This window comes from Rhineura floridana, chromosome 4 (genome assembly GCF_030035675.1).
Source record: "Rhineura floridana isolate rRhiFlo1 chromosome 4, rRhiFlo1.hap2, whole genome shotgun sequence".
In the NCBI taxonomy this organism is placed as follows: domain Eukaryota; kingdom Metazoa; phylum Chordata; class Lepidosauria; order Squamata; family Rhineuridae; genus Rhineura; species Rhineura floridana.
Window position 1 is genome coordinate 128,526,672 of NC_084483.1, and position 19,639 is coordinate 128,546,310.

General features: G+C 40.6%; 1 protein-coding gene and 1 pseudogene across 3 annotated transcripts in view; one reads left to right on the forward strand and one right to left on the reverse strand.

The window, feature by feature from the left end:
• LOC133383506 (ribosomal protein S6 kinase alpha-2) overlaps positions 1–19,639 on the reverse strand; it is a 224,966-nt gene that overhangs the window by 61,647 nt on the left and 143,680 nt on the right. For all 3 annotated transcript variants that reach the window (XM_061624360.1, XM_061624359.1, XM_061624361.1), the window contains 4 exons: positions 16,861–16,898; positions 15,027–15,169; positions 7,201–7,271; positions 5,587–5,675 (listed from right to left, as the gene is read on the reverse strand). In XM_061624360.1, the coding sequence (XP_061480344.1) occupies positions 5,587–5,675; positions 7,201–7,271; positions 15,027–15,169; positions 16,861–16,898 (341 nt within the window). The remainder of the gene's footprint in view (positions 1–5,586; positions 5,676–7,200; positions 7,272–15,026; positions 15,170–16,860; positions 16,899–19,639) is intronic.
• LOC133384646 (5S ribosomal RNA) lies at positions 6,115–6,233 on the forward strand (annotated as a pseudogene).

The following is a 19,639-nucleotide window of genomic DNA, read 5'->3' on the forward strand; positions in this document are numbered from 1 at the left end:
AGGGTGTCATCAGCATACCGATGGTACCAGATCCCCAAACTCTGGACAACCCCTCCCAGTGATTTCATGTATATGTTAAAGAACATGGAGTACAGGATGGAACCCTGAGGGACTCCACAGCCAAGGAGTCAAACAGGAATCCCTCAGTACCACCTTCTGGGCTCACCCCTCCAGAAAGGAATGGAGGCACTGTAAAACAATGCCCCCAAGTCCCATCCCAACAAAGTGGCCCAGAAGGATACCATGGTTGATGGTATTGAAAGCCACTGAGAGGTCCAGCAGAACCAACAGGGACACACTTTCTCTGTCCAGTTCCTGGTTTGGTCATCCAGCAAGATGACCAAAGCTGTCTCCATCCCATAACCTAAAGCCAGACTGAAATGGATCTAGATAATCAGTCTCATCCAGAACCCCTGGAGCTGAAACTCCTCCCCTAAACATCTCCCAAGAACTTCATTCTACTCCTGAGGCACTCGTCTGTTTCTCCCCTACTGTCGGAGGAGTGGCAAGCACCAAGGGAAGTGGCTTTTCAACCCAGATCATGACATGGCTTGCCTAGAGATATGCCTGACACCATCACTGCCTCCTTTTAGAAAAGTTGTCTCTTTAGATGATTATTTTAGTCTGTTGCAATTTGTTGTTCTGATGTTGCTTTCATTGTATTATTTCATTATTGTGTTTTTATTGTGTTGTTCACTGTAAGTCACATCAAATGCATTTTATCTAGAAAGATGGGATGTTAATGAATACACTAATTTGAACCCTCATATTAGTCCAAACCCCAGTCATTTTCATGTGAGCTTCCCCCCTGGTGTGTTTAGGTCTCCCCCGTAATTTTATCTGGTTCCCTGGCATCTACTCCGACTCTATATAAAGCAATCTCTCCACCTATATCTATGTAAAAGGAGCTGTTTACACTTATGGTCAAGGGAACATGGATTTTAGTAGCCTGTGTAATGTGCAACCACTAACCATCTTGCTATTTTATATTTCTGTACAGGCACATTATCAGTCTGAAGAGTGTAACCCCTCAGTTTGAACAAAGTGGCTGTGAGCTCCTCTCCAGGAGCACACATGCTTGCACATTCATGCTAAGCAAAGGTTTGGCTTACTGTGACATGCAATCCAGGTCAATGCATCTCCAAATAGAAAAGGCACCTCCAGGCCATGTTAAAAGATAGGGCTTCATAAGGTCTGTTGTATTGTTCTATGGTCCTATTCTTAATGTTTTAAATTGTCTTAGTATCTTAAGTGTGTGTTTCATGGTTTTAATGTCATGAATAGTTTAATTCTATTTTAATTGTATATTTTTGTATTTTTTTTAACCTATGTGTAGTTTTTGTTTGTAAGCCGCCCTGAGTTCCAGTTTTGGGAAAAGGGCCGGGTAAAAATAAAGATTCATTCATTCATTCATTCATTCATTCATTCAAAGCTGGTTTTTGGCACATACATAGCATCCAAATCACTCTGAATTGCTAGAAAAGTATGAAAGGGAGGTGCCAGTAAGTATCTCTCTAAACAGCTGGGGCAAGAAGCTTTTTCTCCCAATCTTGGGAAGCAGTTTTCCATAGTTTAATCTATCAAAAGAAACATTTAAATACATATTAAAATACCACTTAAGACACATATTTGGAAAGGGTTTTTTAATTGCAGTTTAATTTGTAAGTGGAATGGTATTCTGGGTAAAAACATGCAAAAGTGTTATGGACCAGAAATAGGTTTGCCCATCCTTAGTTCATGACATACTGATACCTAGGAAACTCTGAACATGGGATTTTATATTTAGCAATCAAAACCTGAGACTGGACGTTTACCTCACAACAGCCATTGATCACAGAGCAAGCCAAGTCTCATGTGGGACAGAATGTTGGGCTGTGAGAGTTTTTTTGCCTCTTCAGACGTATGGCTCCATCTGTGCTATACATTTAGAGCAGTATCATACCACTTTGAACGGTCATGGCTTTCCCCAAAGTATCCTGGGAACTGTAGTTTGTTAAAGGTACTGAGAGTTGTTAGGAGACCCTTGTTCTCCTCCAAGAGCTACAATCTCTAGAGTTTTCTGCAGAGAGGCATTGATTGTGAACTGTAGTTCTACCAGAGCTTGGAAGATTACTTTTAAAAAGTAATAAATTACAGTTACAGTTACATGGCCCAAAAAGTAATAATTACCGTTGCAATTACAATTGCTCTGAAAGTAACTGATTACTTTACTTTTCCTCGAAAGTAATCACTACAATTACATTTCAGTTACTTAAAAAAACGCCTACAAGGTGTTGGCCTTGGCTGCTGCACATCTAAGTAGCCTAAAACAACATTAAAAATAAGCACACACACACAGAGGTAGTAGAATAATTATTTGTATTCATAAGATACCAATGGTGGTCTCTCCGCTGGTAAGGGTGATGGGGAGGGAGGCTGAGGCCACTACTCAGATCTTTGCACATCAGACAAAGTGCAACCCCCTCCACTCAGCCAGCCAGCGTAATCTCTCTCTCTTAACCTCCTCCCAGACCCTGCCCTGCCACCTACTAAGGGACACTCACTCAAGCGAACATTTTCCCAAGATGCAAAAAAGTTAAAATACTGCAAATGCAGCACAGTAACCAGAGAGGGTGGTGGAGGCCACTTTGTGTGCCATGTGCAAACACACACACACACGCACACACACATGCATTGTCATCTTTCACCTCCACAGTTCTTTATCTCCATTCTGCTGCTGCCTCCTTCTCCTTCTTTATCCATGTTCTTGACCTCCAGATCCTTTTTCCCTCCACTCCATTCTTCACCACCACTATCTGTTTTTTTAAATAATTGTTTTCTCCACTTCACCCCGTCTCACTCTCCGCCTCCTCCCTCGTCACCTCCTACCCATCCACAGAGCATGAGGAAAGAGCGACACTGCACAGAAGCCCAGTTTGAGGCACATTATTTTCATCCACAAATCAGAGGAGCAGAAGACTTCCCCTGCTCCCCCCCCAAAGTAATGCCCCAAAGTAATTCTGGAAACGTTACAATTACTCTACAAAAGTAGTAAAATTACTCCTAGTTCTATTACAATCAAAATGTAAAGGAATTACCCACTCGTTACTCAAAAAAGTAATGAATTACAAGTAATTCGTTACTTGTAACTAGTTACTTCCAAGCTCTGAGTTCTACAAAGGGAATGGGGTCTCCTAACATTTCTCAACACCTTTAACAAACCACAGTTCTCAGGGTTCTTTGGGGGAAGCCATGGCTGTTTAAAGTGCTCTGATATTGCTTTAAATGTATAGTGCAGACGGGACTTACAATGTTGGTGAAGGGAACCTACCAGTAGGAGTTAGGAGCAAATATCTATGCTTGCAAAATTCATGTTTCATTTTTCCTGGCCTGGAGCAGCTGGTGCAGTTATGCTGTATCACCGCTGTCCTGAAAGTGGCATCACTGTCACTTACCCACGATGGGGCAGGGTGGTGGCAAGATTGGGGCTCTTTGGGCACACTGTTGGGAATGCCAGATTGACTCTGCTGGTGCACTCATGCGGCTCCAACATCGCTGCTGCTCAGCCTTGCTCTGGTAAGTGGCCGTAACGCTGCTGTGGGAGGATATCAGTGGTATCGTCTTACCCCTGCGGCCGCTCCTGATCCTGGTGCAACAGAACTGAAGAAATGGCCTTGCTGGACCTAGCAGTGTCCAAATGATGAAACATAATAGTTTCACTTTATTCTGTGCTAATCAGACTGCATCTGGAGTACCAAACTACATCTGAATGTCCAGTTCTGGGTGCCACATTTTAAGGAAAGTGATGAACTAGACTCTAATTGCTAGAGCATGTCCAGAGGAGGGTGACCAAAAACATCTGGAAACCAAGTCCAGCAAGGAACAGGTTAAGAGGGGAGATATGACAGTGGTCTTTAACTATAAGGGCTGCCATGCAGAAGATGGGGTAGAGTTGTTCTCTGCTGCTCCAGAGGGCCAATGGGTGGAAATTGTAGTTCAGTGACATCTGGAGGTTCCCCACACCAGCCCTAGTGCTTGCAGTTCAAAGCCCAACATTCATCAATTAAGCTGCTAGATGGATTGCAAATGAAGTTATATATATTGCATTTTATGTATTTTAATTTTATTTTATGTATTTTAATTTACGTTAACATTTTTGTGTTTTTTATTGTGTACAATTTTATTATGCCCTATTATAGGGTAGAAGGGTGGGATTGAAATATTTTAAATAAATAAAATAAATAAATAAACAAATTATAGACAAGCAGATACAGTGCAATTTTGGAGAAACTTGTTCACGACAAGAACTGTTTTACAATGGAACAAGCTTCCTCAGGAGGAGGTAGGCCCTTCTTTGTTGGAGATATTTAAGAAGAGGCCACCCGTCACTGGTGCTGTAGTTGCATCCTGAACTGCAGATCTTACATTGAGCAGGGGATTATACTAGACAAACTTCCATGGTCACTTTCAACTCTATAATTCTGTGATCAGATCAAGATCCATCTAGTCCAACATTCTTCTTCCTACAGTGGCTTCCAAGCAGGCCATTAAAGTGTGAGAGAGCTTGATTGCCCCAAGAAGGAACAGTTTTGTAGCTTGGGAGTACTCTTAGATCCATCAGTGCCACTGGAAGCACAGGTGTTCTCGGTGGCTAAGATTGCGTTTTTCCATCTTTGGCCGGTATACTATCTACAGCTACTCCTGGACTGGGATAGTTTGGCCACAGTGGAGCAGGCCTTGGCAATATCTAATTTGGACTGCTGCAATGCACTGTGATTGTGGCTACCCTTGAGGTTTGTTCAGAAACGGCAGCTAGTGCAGAATGCTGTGGCTGGGCTTTTAGCTGGAACTGTTCTGTATCTGCATATTACTTTGGTGCTGAAAGCTCTACACTGGCTGCCAGTACATTACTAAACTACATTCAGGATATTGCTGTTAGTGTATAAAGCCATAAAGAGCTGAGGACCAGGTTACCTGAAGGACCAGCTTGTCCCTTATACATTTGCCAGATCCTGACAGTCCCACAGTTATTTCAGATTCGTTTAGAGTCTCTGTAAACTAAGGAAATTAGCACAGTGACACCAGTACTTTGGAACTCTATTCCCATGGGAATCAGGCAGGCACCCATAATTCTGTTATTTCATCACCTGCTGAAAATATTTCTGTTTTGCGGATCATTTTAGAGAATTAATTTGATTTAGCATTGGTCATTTGTTCTGTATTTTATAGTTCTATAATGCTGTGAAGTTTTTATGCTTATATTGTACACTGCTATTATATTTTTTCAATGCGTTGGCAGTTTAGAAAGACTCCTATAAAATAAACAGCATCTGCCTCTGTATGCGTAGACTACATTTAGCTATCATGACTAACTGCCATTATTAAGCCTATTCTCCATCAATCTGTGTAATCCATTTTAAAAGCCAAAAATGCATCTTTAATTAAAGCTTGATTACCTTGCCACTCTTCCCAGCACATTGTTTAACTGCACCATATACATGAGAACAAATGAAAATTAACTGCCAAGGAAAACAAACTATCGATTAACATTTGACTGAAATGTATCACTGCCATTATGTAGAACAGAACCGAAATGAATTCCCATACCTAATCTGTTGGATGGATTCCTCTTGAAAAGAGCTCGCAACAAACTCTGAGCTTCTATGCTCAAAAATTGTGGCATTCCTAGCTTGGCTCTGAAAGAACAGAATATTTGACAATATAGGAAGAAAAAAACCTTTGAAACTTTTGATCACACATATTTAGAAGTGGAAATAAATACAGATGTGCAGAAAAATACATATGGCAAAATATATAGGGTTCAAGACACATTAAATACAGACTGCTCTGCAATACCAACATTACTGAAAATTTATTTAGTTCTTTCCACAAAGTCTTTACAGGGTTTACGTTATTCTTCCTCACAATTGCTACATGAAGTCTGCACTCCCCTTATCTGTCTTTGCATCTGGTCACCCTAGTGGGAAAAAAGAAAGATGGGCATGCACAATCAATCATTTAAATTGGATCCCAAGTTGCAGGTTGGGATTAAAGATGGATCCTGGATTCGATAAGACTGCAGTTTACTGATGTAAAATTTCCAGCTATTGATTTTAGTTATCCTATAGCTACTAGGCCTACGGCCATACTACCCTGAACAAGTGCGATCTCATCTGATTTTGGAAGCTAAGCAAGGTCAGGTCTGGTTAGTACTTGGATGGGAGACTGCCTGGGAATACCAGGTGCCATAGGCTTAGAGGAAGGCAATGGTAAATCACCACTGAATACCTCTTACCATGAAAACCCTATGAATATATCCAAAAAAGATTCATAGGGTTACCGTAAGTTGCAATCGACTTGAAGGCATATAACAAAAACAACAACAACAACAATAGCTACTAGGTCATATGGAGAAAGGGCTGTAGCTCAGTGGCGGAGCATCTGCTTTGTATGGAGAAGGTTCTAGATTCAATCCCTGGCATCTTCAGGAAGGGCTGGGAGAGACCCTATCTGAAATCCTGAAGAGCTGCTGCCAATCAGTGTATGCAATACTGAGCTAGGTGAACCAATGGTCTGACTCAGTATAAGACTGCTTCTTATGTCCCTATGTAGGATATGCATCTGAAATTCTCTGTGCATTTCTCCTACATGTCTAATACAGCCAAGTAGGGATGGATGAATCTGTTCATTTAGTTTCTCTCAGTTTCACATTTTTCCAATCTGAAGTTGAGTTCTCCAGATTTCCACACCTGTGTCCATTTTTTTAAAAAAAAGTCTTCATGAAAATTCATCAGCATTTTAGTGCAAATTTCTCCTTAATATACACACGTTATGCAGTTTTTCCTAATATAATGCATTATTTTCATAAATATATGCATTTTTTATGAACACTTTATCTTACTATATGTATTTTTGTACACCTTACTGGGTTGGAGAACGGCATTGCAAAATTCAGAGAAGTGTGAATTTTGAAGGATGCACTAGACATTTGCACTCTACATTTAAAGCAATATCATAGCTCTTTAAACAATCATGGCTTCTCCCAAAGAATCCTGTCAGTACCCTTAACAAACTATAGTTCTCAGGATTCTTTGGGGGAAGCCATGACTGTTTAAAGTGATATGATACCACTAAATGTGTAGTGCATATAGGGCCTTAGCTTATTCTGAGCAAAAGAATACAAGTTTTAAGTTGGCAAATAAGTTGAAGTTTACTACTCACTTGAGAATGAGAGCCATTGTCTCCTTTCTGTCTTTCCCCTGGAATGGCAATGACCCCGTCAACATTTCAAACTGTAAACAAAGAACAGCATAGCTAACTGAACAAGGACCTAAGTGCATAAGCATTACAAGCAGCAGTGTAGTGGTAACATGTTGGACTTCAGCTGGGTAGACTTGGGTTCACAGCCCTGATTAACTATGAAGTTCACTGGGTCATCTTGGGCTAGTCACTGCTTAAGCCTACCCTATCAGACCTGTCCTTCAACCACCACCACTCCCGAGTTTACACTACTTGCAAATACTGTTCCAGCAGTTGACATCTCTGATCCCATTATGAAAAAATGTACCTGAGCTGCACTCCTCTGTTCCTGCTCCATTATGCTACTAATCACGAATGCATGTATTCTGACGCCTTTCTAATAATGTTTACTGTTCTGTTCACTCTCAGTCCAAATGAGCACTTCACTTAAACATGCAGGCACCCATATGAACAGAGGGAGAGAACTGTTGCCTCCCCAGTTTGTGGACTTCCATTTATGGCCATTGTTGGAAACAGGATTCTGGGTTAGATGGATTTTTGGCATGAATCAGGAGGGCTCTTCTTATGTTCTTATAATGATTTAGAACTAGTAGCATACAGTAGAGACCAAAAGACATGCTACATAATCCAATGGGAACAGCTTCTGCACACGTTCCACTGAAATGAACAGGAACTGCCACAAGAGCACAGCCATGTAGGGAAATCCATTCTTTTCAATGGGCCATGCGCAACAGAAATTCTCAGTAATGTGCCTGGTGAAATTAGCCTGGCAAAGCAAATAATGTCTATACCGCCTATTTCTCTCACAAAGTGTTTAAAAAAATGAATTGGAAGGAAAGAAATGAATAAGCCACATTGCAACCCTGAAAACAAGTGATTTGGAGAACTCTTGCTGAATTCTTAAAACTCAATTAACATAGTGGCAGTTATTATTTCACGTATTGTGTTAACTGAGTTTTAAGTACTCAGGGAAAATACGAATATCAGGAGCTATTAGGTGGGGAGCTTAGGAAATCCACTCAAATGCTTAACATCAGGACTAATATTGTAAATTGTTGCACACTGGGAGAAGAAAAAAATCAAATGAAGTGTTCTCTTGAAGCATCCAAATCTATCCACTACCTGAAACAGAATCCAGGGCTGAAGGAGCCATTTGTCTGGTTCTGTAAATATTTTTTGAGTTCTTGTATGAGTTGCTCTCCTTAACAATGAATAGCATTTTTGACCCAATCTTATTTCTCAAAATGATTAATACAGTAGGATGCAAGTAGTCCAATCTCATTATTATCAACAAAGTTAATAACTTGGATGGCTTTAAATGCAGATTAGATAAATTCATGGAGGATACGGCTATCAATAATTACTAGCCATGATGGCTATATTCTACTTCCACTGCTGGAAGCGGTATGCCTTTGAATGCCAGCTGGTGGGAATCACAAGTGGGGAGAGTGCTGTTGCACTCAAATCCTGCTTGCAGACTTCCCATGGGCATCTGGTTGGGCAGTGTGAGAGCAGGATGCTGGGCTAGATGGGCTCTTACGTTCATATGTCAAGGAAAATCCCTCCATCCAAGCCGTAATCAATGGTCACAATGGTCAAGAGCAATAAAAGTAGGTATGTCACCAAACTCTGTAAGCAGAGCCCTTAACCCAGCCTTTCCCAACTAGTGGGCCACCAGATGTTGTTGGACCACAATTCCCATCTTTCCTGACCATTGGCAATGCTGGCTGAGGCTGATGGTAGTTGTGGTCCAGCAACACCTGGTGGCCCACTAGTTGGGAAAGGCTGCCTTAACCCCCAAGTCATTTTCCTCCATTGTTTGCTTTCCTTCCACCCTCCCAATTCTTTTAGTTACCTAGTTTACAAGATGCAACTCCAAGCATGAGCAGTACCATGCTAACATCTGCTCTGCTTTGATTAAAACAAATTATAAATAGATACTAAATCTAATTTAAACAGTTCACAGTATATCTTTCAGTGACATTTGGGTAACTGCAAGTAATAAAAGTGAAAATATAACCCTCAAGGAATACTTGGTCTACATTTACTTTGACAGACTAAATAGCTTTTTTAAAAAGCCATACAAAATTCAAAATGCAAAAAGCATCACATGGGTTTCAAAGGAATGGTTATTTTGTCCTTATTCAAATGAACAGAAATGAGCTCAAAATGTCACTCAGTACAGCAAATAGTCTGAATCCAACGTAGCATCTGTTGATACTAAAATACAATTGCCCAATTCAGACATAATGGGAAACAATGTTTTCCTACACATGCTTCCTAAATGGGTTTGCACAAGGCCTATGCTAGTTATCTCATGTTCTTTCTTCTCCTCTGTTCTATGCCAGAGAGGAGATTGAAAGCTTCTGCAAGGGCTAGGGAACTTGTGACCCTCCAGATGTTGTAAGACACCAACTCCCATCAGCTCCAGCATGCAACAGTGATAATGGGAGTTCTAGTCCAACAACACCTGGAGGGCCAAGATTTCCTCAGCTCTGGTTTAAATTAAACACAGTTTACCACTGTATGGCTGTCATAGGCAAGAACAAGAGGTGAAACCTGAATTTAAAGAGTGACAGGCTTCTAAGTTTTTCAAGGAAGCAACACACACGTTTTGAAAGAAAATGAATTACAGTGGATTACAAAAGAGAAAAGAAAAGTGCTTGGTACTATATTGAACAGATGAAGCAAGAAAGGTGACAAGTTGGTGTTTTAACCCACACAAGACTTTTTGCAAAAGATATTCCAGGAAACAAAATGTCTGTCTTAAAAGGAGGTGCGGTTCCATCTTTCACCATAATATGACAGCTTCTACTACATCTCTCAGTGTAGGCTGATTTCTAGAAAACCATCACTTTGATGAATGTTTTAAAGATTTAATCATTTTAAAATAAATAAATATTGAAGTTTGTCACAAAATGGCTACAGAATGCTGAAGTTGGAGTTTCCATCAAGCACACAAGATCCGAGTATCTGTATCATAATTAGTTGGCATAAGTTTAAAGAGAGACCATTCTAGCGGTTCCTGCACAAGCTATTGTTGTAAATAAAATAAAAAGTCTTCCCTATATGCTGATAGGTATATTTGAGAAGAAACAACATGAAATAGCACTATGACATCCGTATGAGCCTAATGCTATGGATTAGCATTGTGCTACTTGGTAAATTTAAGCAAGTGTACAAAGAAAAAACTCCCACTGAGTTTTCTGAGGCTCATTTCCAGGTAAGTGTGTATGGGATTGCTTCCTTAACCTTGCCTGGAAAGGTTAGCTCATGCTTAATACAGGCTGTTGAAGTAAATCCCATTGAGTTTAATGGGGCCCCTATAGGATGTGTTTTAAGATATAATTGTTGTATGCAACATGGGCCACATCCAGATTGTTGCTGTTTCACAGGTTAGATGCAATTGCATACCTGCAAATTCAGGTTGTGTGGCACTGTTGTGCAAGACACCCACTCCTCCCCCCCCCATGGGAGTTTTGGCAGTGAGGAAAGTGATGGGGAAATGCAGTGGAAAGTGTGGGGTGACTATTGCTTGACACGAGGTCAAATAACCTCCCTGCAAATAAACCAGAATTAATGCTCAGTACATAATGGATGACACATAACCTCCCTGGAAACTTTCCACAGACAAATGCTAAGTAAACAAGCTGTCTGGAAGTCACCATGATTACAGTACTTTTTTAATTTTTTTTTAAAGTGTTTTTAAATTTGTATATTTGTTGTTAACGTTTTTAATTGTTGTAAACCGCCCAGAGCTTCGGTATACAAATGTAATAAATAATAATAATAACAACAACAACAACAAATATGTAATCCTGTACATTAATAGCAAACTGATTCTCAGTGCCATTCCTTATGTACTCAGAACAGTATCACCCAACCACAAGAGGGAGGCATCAGTAGGCTTGAGGGAACCTAGAGGTTTGTAGAAGTAGAAAAATTATTTAGAAGGGGAAAAAAGACACCAAAGGGTGAGCCTCCTCAAAACAGCCCAGTGAGGATGAGCATGCTCACTGACTATGGAATGCTGATTGTTGTGGGGGAAGGATGGAAAATGTGGAGGGGGGAGAGAGAAAAGGGGAATGGAATAGAGAGTCCTGGAAAACAGCATAGCTCTTTTGCTGAACAAGAGCACTCTACACTGCAACACTTTGTTGTGGCTCCAACTTGTAATAGAAAAGCCGTCACAATTTTCAGAGATGGATGCCAGAGAATAATCCTTCTGGAGTAGTAATGGGAGACTTCAATTACCCCAATATCTGTTGGGAGATAAATTCTGCCAAACACGGCCCCTCCAAGAAATTCCTTGATTTTATTATTATTTCTTTCTTTCTTTGATTTCTCCTAGTAGGAACCCAGGGTGGCAAACAAAAGAACTAAAAACACTTTAAAACATCATAAAAACAGATTTCAAAATATATTAAAACACAACAACCATTAAAAACATATTAAAACAAAACATCTTTAACACATTTTTTAAAAAGCTTTTAAAAGGTTTAAAAATATATTAAAAAGCAATTCCAACACAGATGCAGACTGGGATAAGGTCTCTACTTAAAAGGCTTGTTGAAAGAGGAAGGTCTTCAGTAGGTGCCGAAAAGATAACAGAGATGGCACCTGTCTAATATTTAAGGGGATGGAATTCCACAGGGTAGGCACCACTATACTAAAGGTCCACTTCCTATGCTGTGTGGAACGGACCTCCTGATAAGATGGTATCTGCAGGAGGCCCTCACCTGCAGAGTGCAATGATCAACAGGGTATATAAGGGATAAGACGGTTTTTCAGTGTGGAAATTGATTTCTGATTTTGGCTTTCTAAATATTATATGCCTTTATTTTATATTCAACAATGCAAGTGCTGTGTTAAAATAATATATGTATCAGTTTGGTTGCAGTGTTTCGTATAAAGAGGAAGCATACTTCTCTGCATAAAGGAGGAAATGTAGGCCTTTGGATGCTGTTTTGTATCTGTGTAGAAAGAGTGGTTTGCGCTTGGCGTGTTTCCCGAAATTCAATGTCAGGGTAACATTGTACTAGAAGAGGAACTAGAATACAAAGAATGTATGTTTTGCAGAGAAGTTGCATATTATAATTATAATCTTGGTTTGGTTTGAAACTTTTCAGAACTGTTTCTACTCATCTTTTGTTGTGCCTTGTGGAATGTCACAATAAGGGTCAAGAACTCACAAAGCCCTTCCTCTTTTTCTGGTTGGCACATGGACAACTGAGATCTGCATGTGCCCAGAGGCCATCTTCAAGGGAGGGTACCAGGGTAGGGATTGGCATTAAGGGGTCACAAAGTCTAATGTATTTGTGAGGTATGTATCATTATAAAAGTTTGTGTATTACCTGGCGCTGGCAGACTGTAGTTCATGAGAACTGGCTCTCCCACTGGCGCCACTGGTTTGTCTGTTTATTATTGATCAATAAACTCTGTCCTTTGGAGCACAATCTATCGGTCTGGAAAGTCTTTCCTTCCACATCAGGTATCCTGGTCCCAAGCTGTATAGGGCTTTATACACCAAAACTAGAACTTGAATTTAGCTTAGTAGCTAATAGGTAGCCAGTGCAATTCTTTCAGGAGCAGAGTGGCATGTTGGTAATAACCTGCCCCAATGAGCAGTCTCGCTGCTGCATTTTGCACCAGCTACAGATTCCGGACCAACTTCAAGGGTAGCCCCGCATAGAGCGCATTACAGTAATCCAATCTGGAGGTTACCAGTACCTGGACAACAGTGGTCAGGCTATTCCTGTCCAGATATGGCCACAGCTGTCTTAATTATCCGAAGCTGGTGAAAGGCACTCCTAGCCACGGAGGTCACCTTGGCCTCTAGCAACAAAGATAGATCTAGGAGCACCCCCTGAAGACCAGTGAGATATGAAAGGGCCCGAGGTGTATAATGTAGCCACTCTTCGCAAAATGCTGCAGTTTCCTCCCAGCGGGGGAGTAGGGAAAAACAGACTTTTTAAATAAAAAAAAACCCAACTCAAATGGGAAAGAAAAACACTAGTACCCAGATAGGGAAAGAAACAAATACACTAGGAAGGGACAACACGAAAATGAAGGAATACAGGCCTGAACCAAAGCTGACCAGCAAGTAGCTACAGACAGTAGGAAGTCCCTGAAAAATTGAACAGCGCTCTTTGTGCCTTCAACCCCGCTAGGTAGAGCTAGCTACCCCACCTGAGATCATCTTTCCATGCACAAGAGAATATACATTCTTTCCTTTAGGAGTGTTAAAACTATGTCATTTAAAGGTAACAAATACGGCATATAAAGCCCTCTTAGGGTGAGGAGAATAGTCTATAAATTAAACATATAATACATTTTGTTTTCTTTTTAGTACTTTCCCCATGTCCAGATAATCTAAAATAATCTAAAATTGATGGCTACAGTTTATTTCATTTGCTGCAACATACTGTCTGACACTTTCCAAGGTCACTTCCTTTCAACAAGGTCTTTTGTGACTTGCATACAAGCGAGCAGAACAGGCACCCTCATTGTCACTAAAATTTCATTATGATGTCTCATAATGACTCTCCCATCTTTTTTAAAAAAGTAGTGGGGAGGGGAAATGCGTGAATTGGTCCTGTGGGTGATGGTGAACACTGAATTTGGGGAAAGTTGTTATTCTGGGTTAAATAAACCTGTATAAAAAGGCATGATCTTGAATATGTGTCCGACAAAGGTCATCTCTTATAATCACTGCAGGTGGAGTAGAATTCAATACAGATGCAGTCACATTTGGGGAGTTTCAGCTAGCACCAGATTGCCCTTTATTAGCTCTGCCTCAACTTCTCCTTGGTGTCCAGGGCTAGTCTTATCATTAAGCAGCTGCCTCAGGTGTATGATGCTGTGTGTGTTGGGGAGGGGGGGCTGCTGCTGCTGTCCCTCATTCTTTCTGAGACTTCTGGATGTTTCCCTCTGTTCGGAGGGTAGAGCTATATGAGTCCCATGGCGAGCCCTGTGACCCCCAAGCTAGCTTGCTGCCCTCAGGTATGGTGGAGGATGCTGTCCCATTGGCACTGTTGAAGTAAGTTTCAACTGCCAGTCTGGTCAGCTTCTTACATGGAATGATGGTGCTAGGGAGGTGCCATCTTGTCCTTTGTCTCAGGCAACAAAAAGCCTTGGGCCATCCCTGTTGGTGTCTTCCGTACTTGTCTGCATAATCATGGAGGAGATTCAGCAGCCCTGTTTTTGTCCCCCTACAGATATGCTGCCAGAAGTTCCAATTTCAGAGTAACTGAACAGCCACTTCATAATCCTGAGGAGACCAAGTAAAGGCTACTTAATTTCCCACTTTCTTGACCTCTCTTTTAGTATTAATTCAGTTGACTGTACACCAAGGCGCTCCAGTTTCCTAGCAACAGCATGTTATGGATTATGAGGCTGTGCTTCTCTAATGAACTGAAGCTGCAGCTAAAGTGGAACTCTTTTCTCTCTCCTACTTGGGACTGGATCAGATGTTAAGAAGCTTGAGATCACAAAGATGTGGAAGTGGAGACAGCCTCAACTGAGGTGGTTGCAGTGGGAAAACTTGTCAGTACAGCAGTCTCTTCATGACAGAAATGCTCAGAATAAACCTGCTTCATAGTGATTACAAATATAAAAGATAATTTGTTCCCCATTGCTGATATTAGGCAAATTGTCAAGAAATCATGAGTTCATTAGTGTACTTCTTAGAAGCAGATTAATAACAGTATGATAGAAAGTGTCACAGCCACTGCCAAAGAGTCCACCAGCCCAAAGCAGTTAATCCCTAACAAGGATTCTCTCATTACCATTAGGACACCAAAGGACCACCAGTCTGCGCTTTGGGTGTGTCCTCGACGATTGACCACCTCTGGGGCCATATACTCTATTGTCCCGCAGAATGAGTAAGCTCTCTTGTCATGGTCAATGGCTTCCTTGCTCAGGCCAAAATCTAAATAAAGGAGGATAAAAAGAAATTGAATATGGGATATAAGGACACTTATAGTCACCCTATATGCTATAATATGCATGGCGCTTAGGAAACTAGAAATGTGAGCCTGTACTTGTCTATTGAGTACAGAAGTTTCCATTGAGTTCAATCAGACTTATTCCTCCTAGGTAAGTGTGTATAGGGGCCTAAGGCTGCAATCCATTCCTAGGGCACTTCCAGACTATTGCTCTTTTGGGATGGGATTCAATCACATACCAGCAAATTCAGATTGTGCAACAAACCTGCTTTCCCAAAAGATCTGACTTTTTGCAACAAGGAAAGTAATGGCAAAATACATTGGAAACTGTGGGACAACACTTGCTTTGACTTAATGTCATGTAACCTTTCCGCAAACAAATCAGAATGAATGCTCATTACACAGCCAATGTCATCTAACTTCCCTGCTAAGAAATCAGGATGTATGGTAAATAAATAGGTTGTCTGAAAGTGCCCCTAAACACCATGATGGCTATGTTCTATCTCTACTGTCAGAGGCAGTATGCTTCTGAATATCAGTTGCTGGAAACTGCAGGAAGGGAAAGTGCTCTTGCACTCATGTCCTGCTTGTGGGCTTCCCATAGGCATTTATTTGGTTGACCACTGTGAGAGTAGGGTGCTGGACTAGATAAGCCATTGGTCTGATCCAGCAGGCTCTACTTATGTTCTTATTAACTAGGAAATGAGCACAATTGAACACAATGGGTTGTATTCAACTAAGTCTTACTTAGAGTCAGAGTAGACACACTGAAATTAATGAACCTAAGGTAGTTCTATCTATTAACGTCAGTGGGTCATCTCTGAGCAGGACTAGTAAATCCCACTCAATGGGATTTATTTCCAAATAAACACATATGGGTTTGTGCTTTAAATGAAGGATAAGAGACAAAGACCCCGATCTAGCTCTAGTTTGTTTATAAAAATTACCTTCCCAGAAGATCCAAGCTCAAAGCAATGTACAAACGAAAGAGAATTAAAAACCAGAAACTGCATATAAATCTTAGAGGCTAAAATGTAAACTTTATACATTTCTTAAAAGCTCTCAGAGTGAGTTTTGAGTGTTGCACTCAGTTAGTGGCCCTGGAGGCCCAGCATTAGCTGATACAGCCATCAAGTTAAATTGGTTGTAGAGAAGCATTGCAATGCACGCAATCAGGCTTTTGATGAGTCTGCAGTGGGGAGAAGTTCCGCAACTGAGAGGTAACCCCCAAGATGCCATCTGCTGTCTGAACCTCATGCAAAGAGCTATTATTAAGATGGCACTCTTGTTGCATCTAAGAGATTGTTTGTTCAATTTAAAGAATTTATATCCTGCTCTTTGCATGCATCTCAAAATGGCTTATGAAGGAAAAGTAAAATATACAATGTACAAAATTTAAAACCTTGATTAAAACAACAGAACATACGAACATTAGAGCAGCATTCATTATTTTTCATCACAATGGCACATAGAGAAGGTGGGCTATAATTAAGGCTTTATAGATTAAAGCTAAACTTTCAATCCTGCCAAAGGAGAACAGGAAGCCAGTGAAAAGCCAGGCAGTGCACTCACATTAATGTATGTCTTAGTATCCTATTCTCCATCAGGAGGATATGAAATGAAAGGCACAATACAAAAGAGATGGAGCTGCTGCAGGGGAGGAAATGCTACCCACCTGTGATTTTAATGTGTCCTGCTTCATCTAGAAGAATGCTGGAAGCCAATACAAATAAACATTTGGGACATATGGAAAATACATTAAACAAAACCAGAGTATGTATCATTGGTACACAGAACTTGAAGCAATTCAATGTGAAGAAAACCACAATCCTTCATTAAATCCCAATGTATATTTAGGCATTGTAAAGATCTCAGAATGAACAAATGCAGTTCAATGACTAGAAGGCCAGACTTGGATCTGGGACTGAGACTTCTGGCTTAGACTCATAGATTGTTCTGGACAAGCCACCATGTCTCAGGCTCAGACCCCCATCTGTATAGTGGAAATAACATTATACTATCCCACAATAAAGCTTACAAGGCAGACAGAATACATAGCATATCATCTTGTTGTGTATTTCCTGTGCAGTTAATTTTTTTCAATGGTACATAAACTTGTATGTGTATTTTCTGTTCCATTTTTATTCTTTTTTTAAAAAGCAACTTAAACTTTTCTTTTTAATTTCAGTGCCTTTTGGGTCTTTACCCATTTCTGTCAGATGTAAAAGCCCATGTTAATATTTTGATCAAGTTGTTAAAACATCCCAGAGACTGGAGTAAGACTGAGAGCTAATTCTCGATTAGTACGCATTAACTCCCTTGAGAATTCATTCCTGTGTCTTCCTCAGATATTAATATAGGTAACTGCCCATAGGAAACTATGGCTGCAATTCCTTTCATGCTTACCAAGGAGTAGGCCCCACTAAACTCAATGATGTAGGCTTTCTTCTGAGCAGACATGCTTAGAATTGTGCCGTTAGATTAATAAACCATTTCAGTACAACATGTTGTTAGGCACTGTTTCCTGTTTGAAAAGTTTTTCATAGCTCTATTTTTAGGAATTAACATATTACATATAATTTGGGGAACAATTTTCCAGTAATGAGTGTCACACAACTGTGGTTGTAAACACATTAGCCGCCAGAACAAAGCGTTTCCACCAGCCACACCTGGAAACAGAACAGGTTGATCTGCCAATCAGTTGTGAAATCTCTTTGAAGCTGAATAATTAAAAAAAAGCACTTGAACTACTCCCACCAGGTTTTACAGTAAAAAGCGCCAGGATTTGACTAGTGTTGTGTGCCCCTCTTTTCAGAAGAGAGAGGTGGCGATGCATTGGCAGAACAGCAAGTGTGTTTCTACCCTGTGATTCAACTCAAGTTGTATGCAACAACTTACTACCCCATAAAAGGATGTGCATCCCTACTGCATCAAAAGACACATCTAAATCAGTTGAATGGAACCCCCCAGTTGAACACTGAGATACAGATGCACATACATTCCATCTGGATCAGCCATGCATGCAGAAATTATTTTATTTGTTTATTTAATTTATATCCCGCCTTTACACTCAGAGGGATTCTAAGGTGGTAAACAGATGACAAAGCACTAAAAACATCTTAAAAACAATACATCTTAAAAACATCTTAAAAAACAATTCCAATACAGAAATCTTCTCCCACAGATGATTTCCCTCACTGATCAAAATATTCAAGTGGGACCTACAACAAAATGTTGCAATCTGGAGTGCTCCTATTCACCGTCCCAATCAGTCAGCTATGCCCTAGTCCATGATACTCCATTCCATTCATGCCCCAAGCCAGCTTTCCATGCTGACCCCACCTCCCACCAGTCAGGATTGCATGGCCAGGGAACACACTCAATCCTCACTTTTAAATTTCCCCCATCCCCTTAGGGGTAATTCCTATTTTTCTTTTGTAGTTCTGCAAACATCATCTTCATTGAATTTTCCACTATGACCTCAAAATATCTTTCCTGGTCAATTACCACCAGTTCAGACCCCATGAGTGTATATGTGAAACTAAGATTATTATTTCCCCCCTCAAATACATCACTTTACATTTGTTTACACTGAATTGCATTTATCATTTTCCATTTTATCCATTTCATTCAGTTTGGAGACCATCTTTTGGCACTCTTTGCAATCCCTTTTTATTTTACCCACCCTGGTCAATTTGGTATCATTATCAAACTTGGCCACCTCACCTCTCATCCCTATCTTTAGATCATTTATGAACAAGTTAGTAAGTCCAGGTCCCAGTACCAATCCCTGGGGAATCCACTTTCTACATCCTTCCTTTCGGAGTGTGTTGTTCCTTGCACAAGGGAACAAAACTAAAAACTGTTGTAGACTAACAACAAATGGGTTATTTAGTTTTAATACAAGGGACCCCAATCATGTGTAACCTTCTAGATTCATCTGTTCCACTCCCTGCTGCTGGCCGTACCCCTTCACTCCTTGTTCCTTCCAGCCCAGCTCTCAAAAATTGCTGAACTACAACTCCCATCATTGCTGGCCATTGGCCATGCTTGCTGGGGCTGATGGAAACTGTAACTCATCAACATCTGGAGGGCCAAAGGTTCCCCACACCTGATTTATTCCTACTCTCTGCTTCCTGTATCTTAACCAGTGACTGATCCAGAAGAGGACCTCTCCTCTTACCTCATGACCGCAAAGCTTACTCAGATGTCTTTGGTGAGGGAGTCCACATAAAACACAACAATAAATACAATAGGCAGCATTTGAAAACAAAACAATCCCTTATTATTAAAACTATCAATCCAGCATCAAAAATACAGATCAATGCAGTCTCTGAAACCAGGCCACATAATGAGATCCCCAGCCCCAATTAGTTTCTATAAGGCAAGGTAAAAACAAAAAGGTTTTAAAGGCCTGTTGGAAAATATTCAGGAATGGGGACAGTCTAACATTG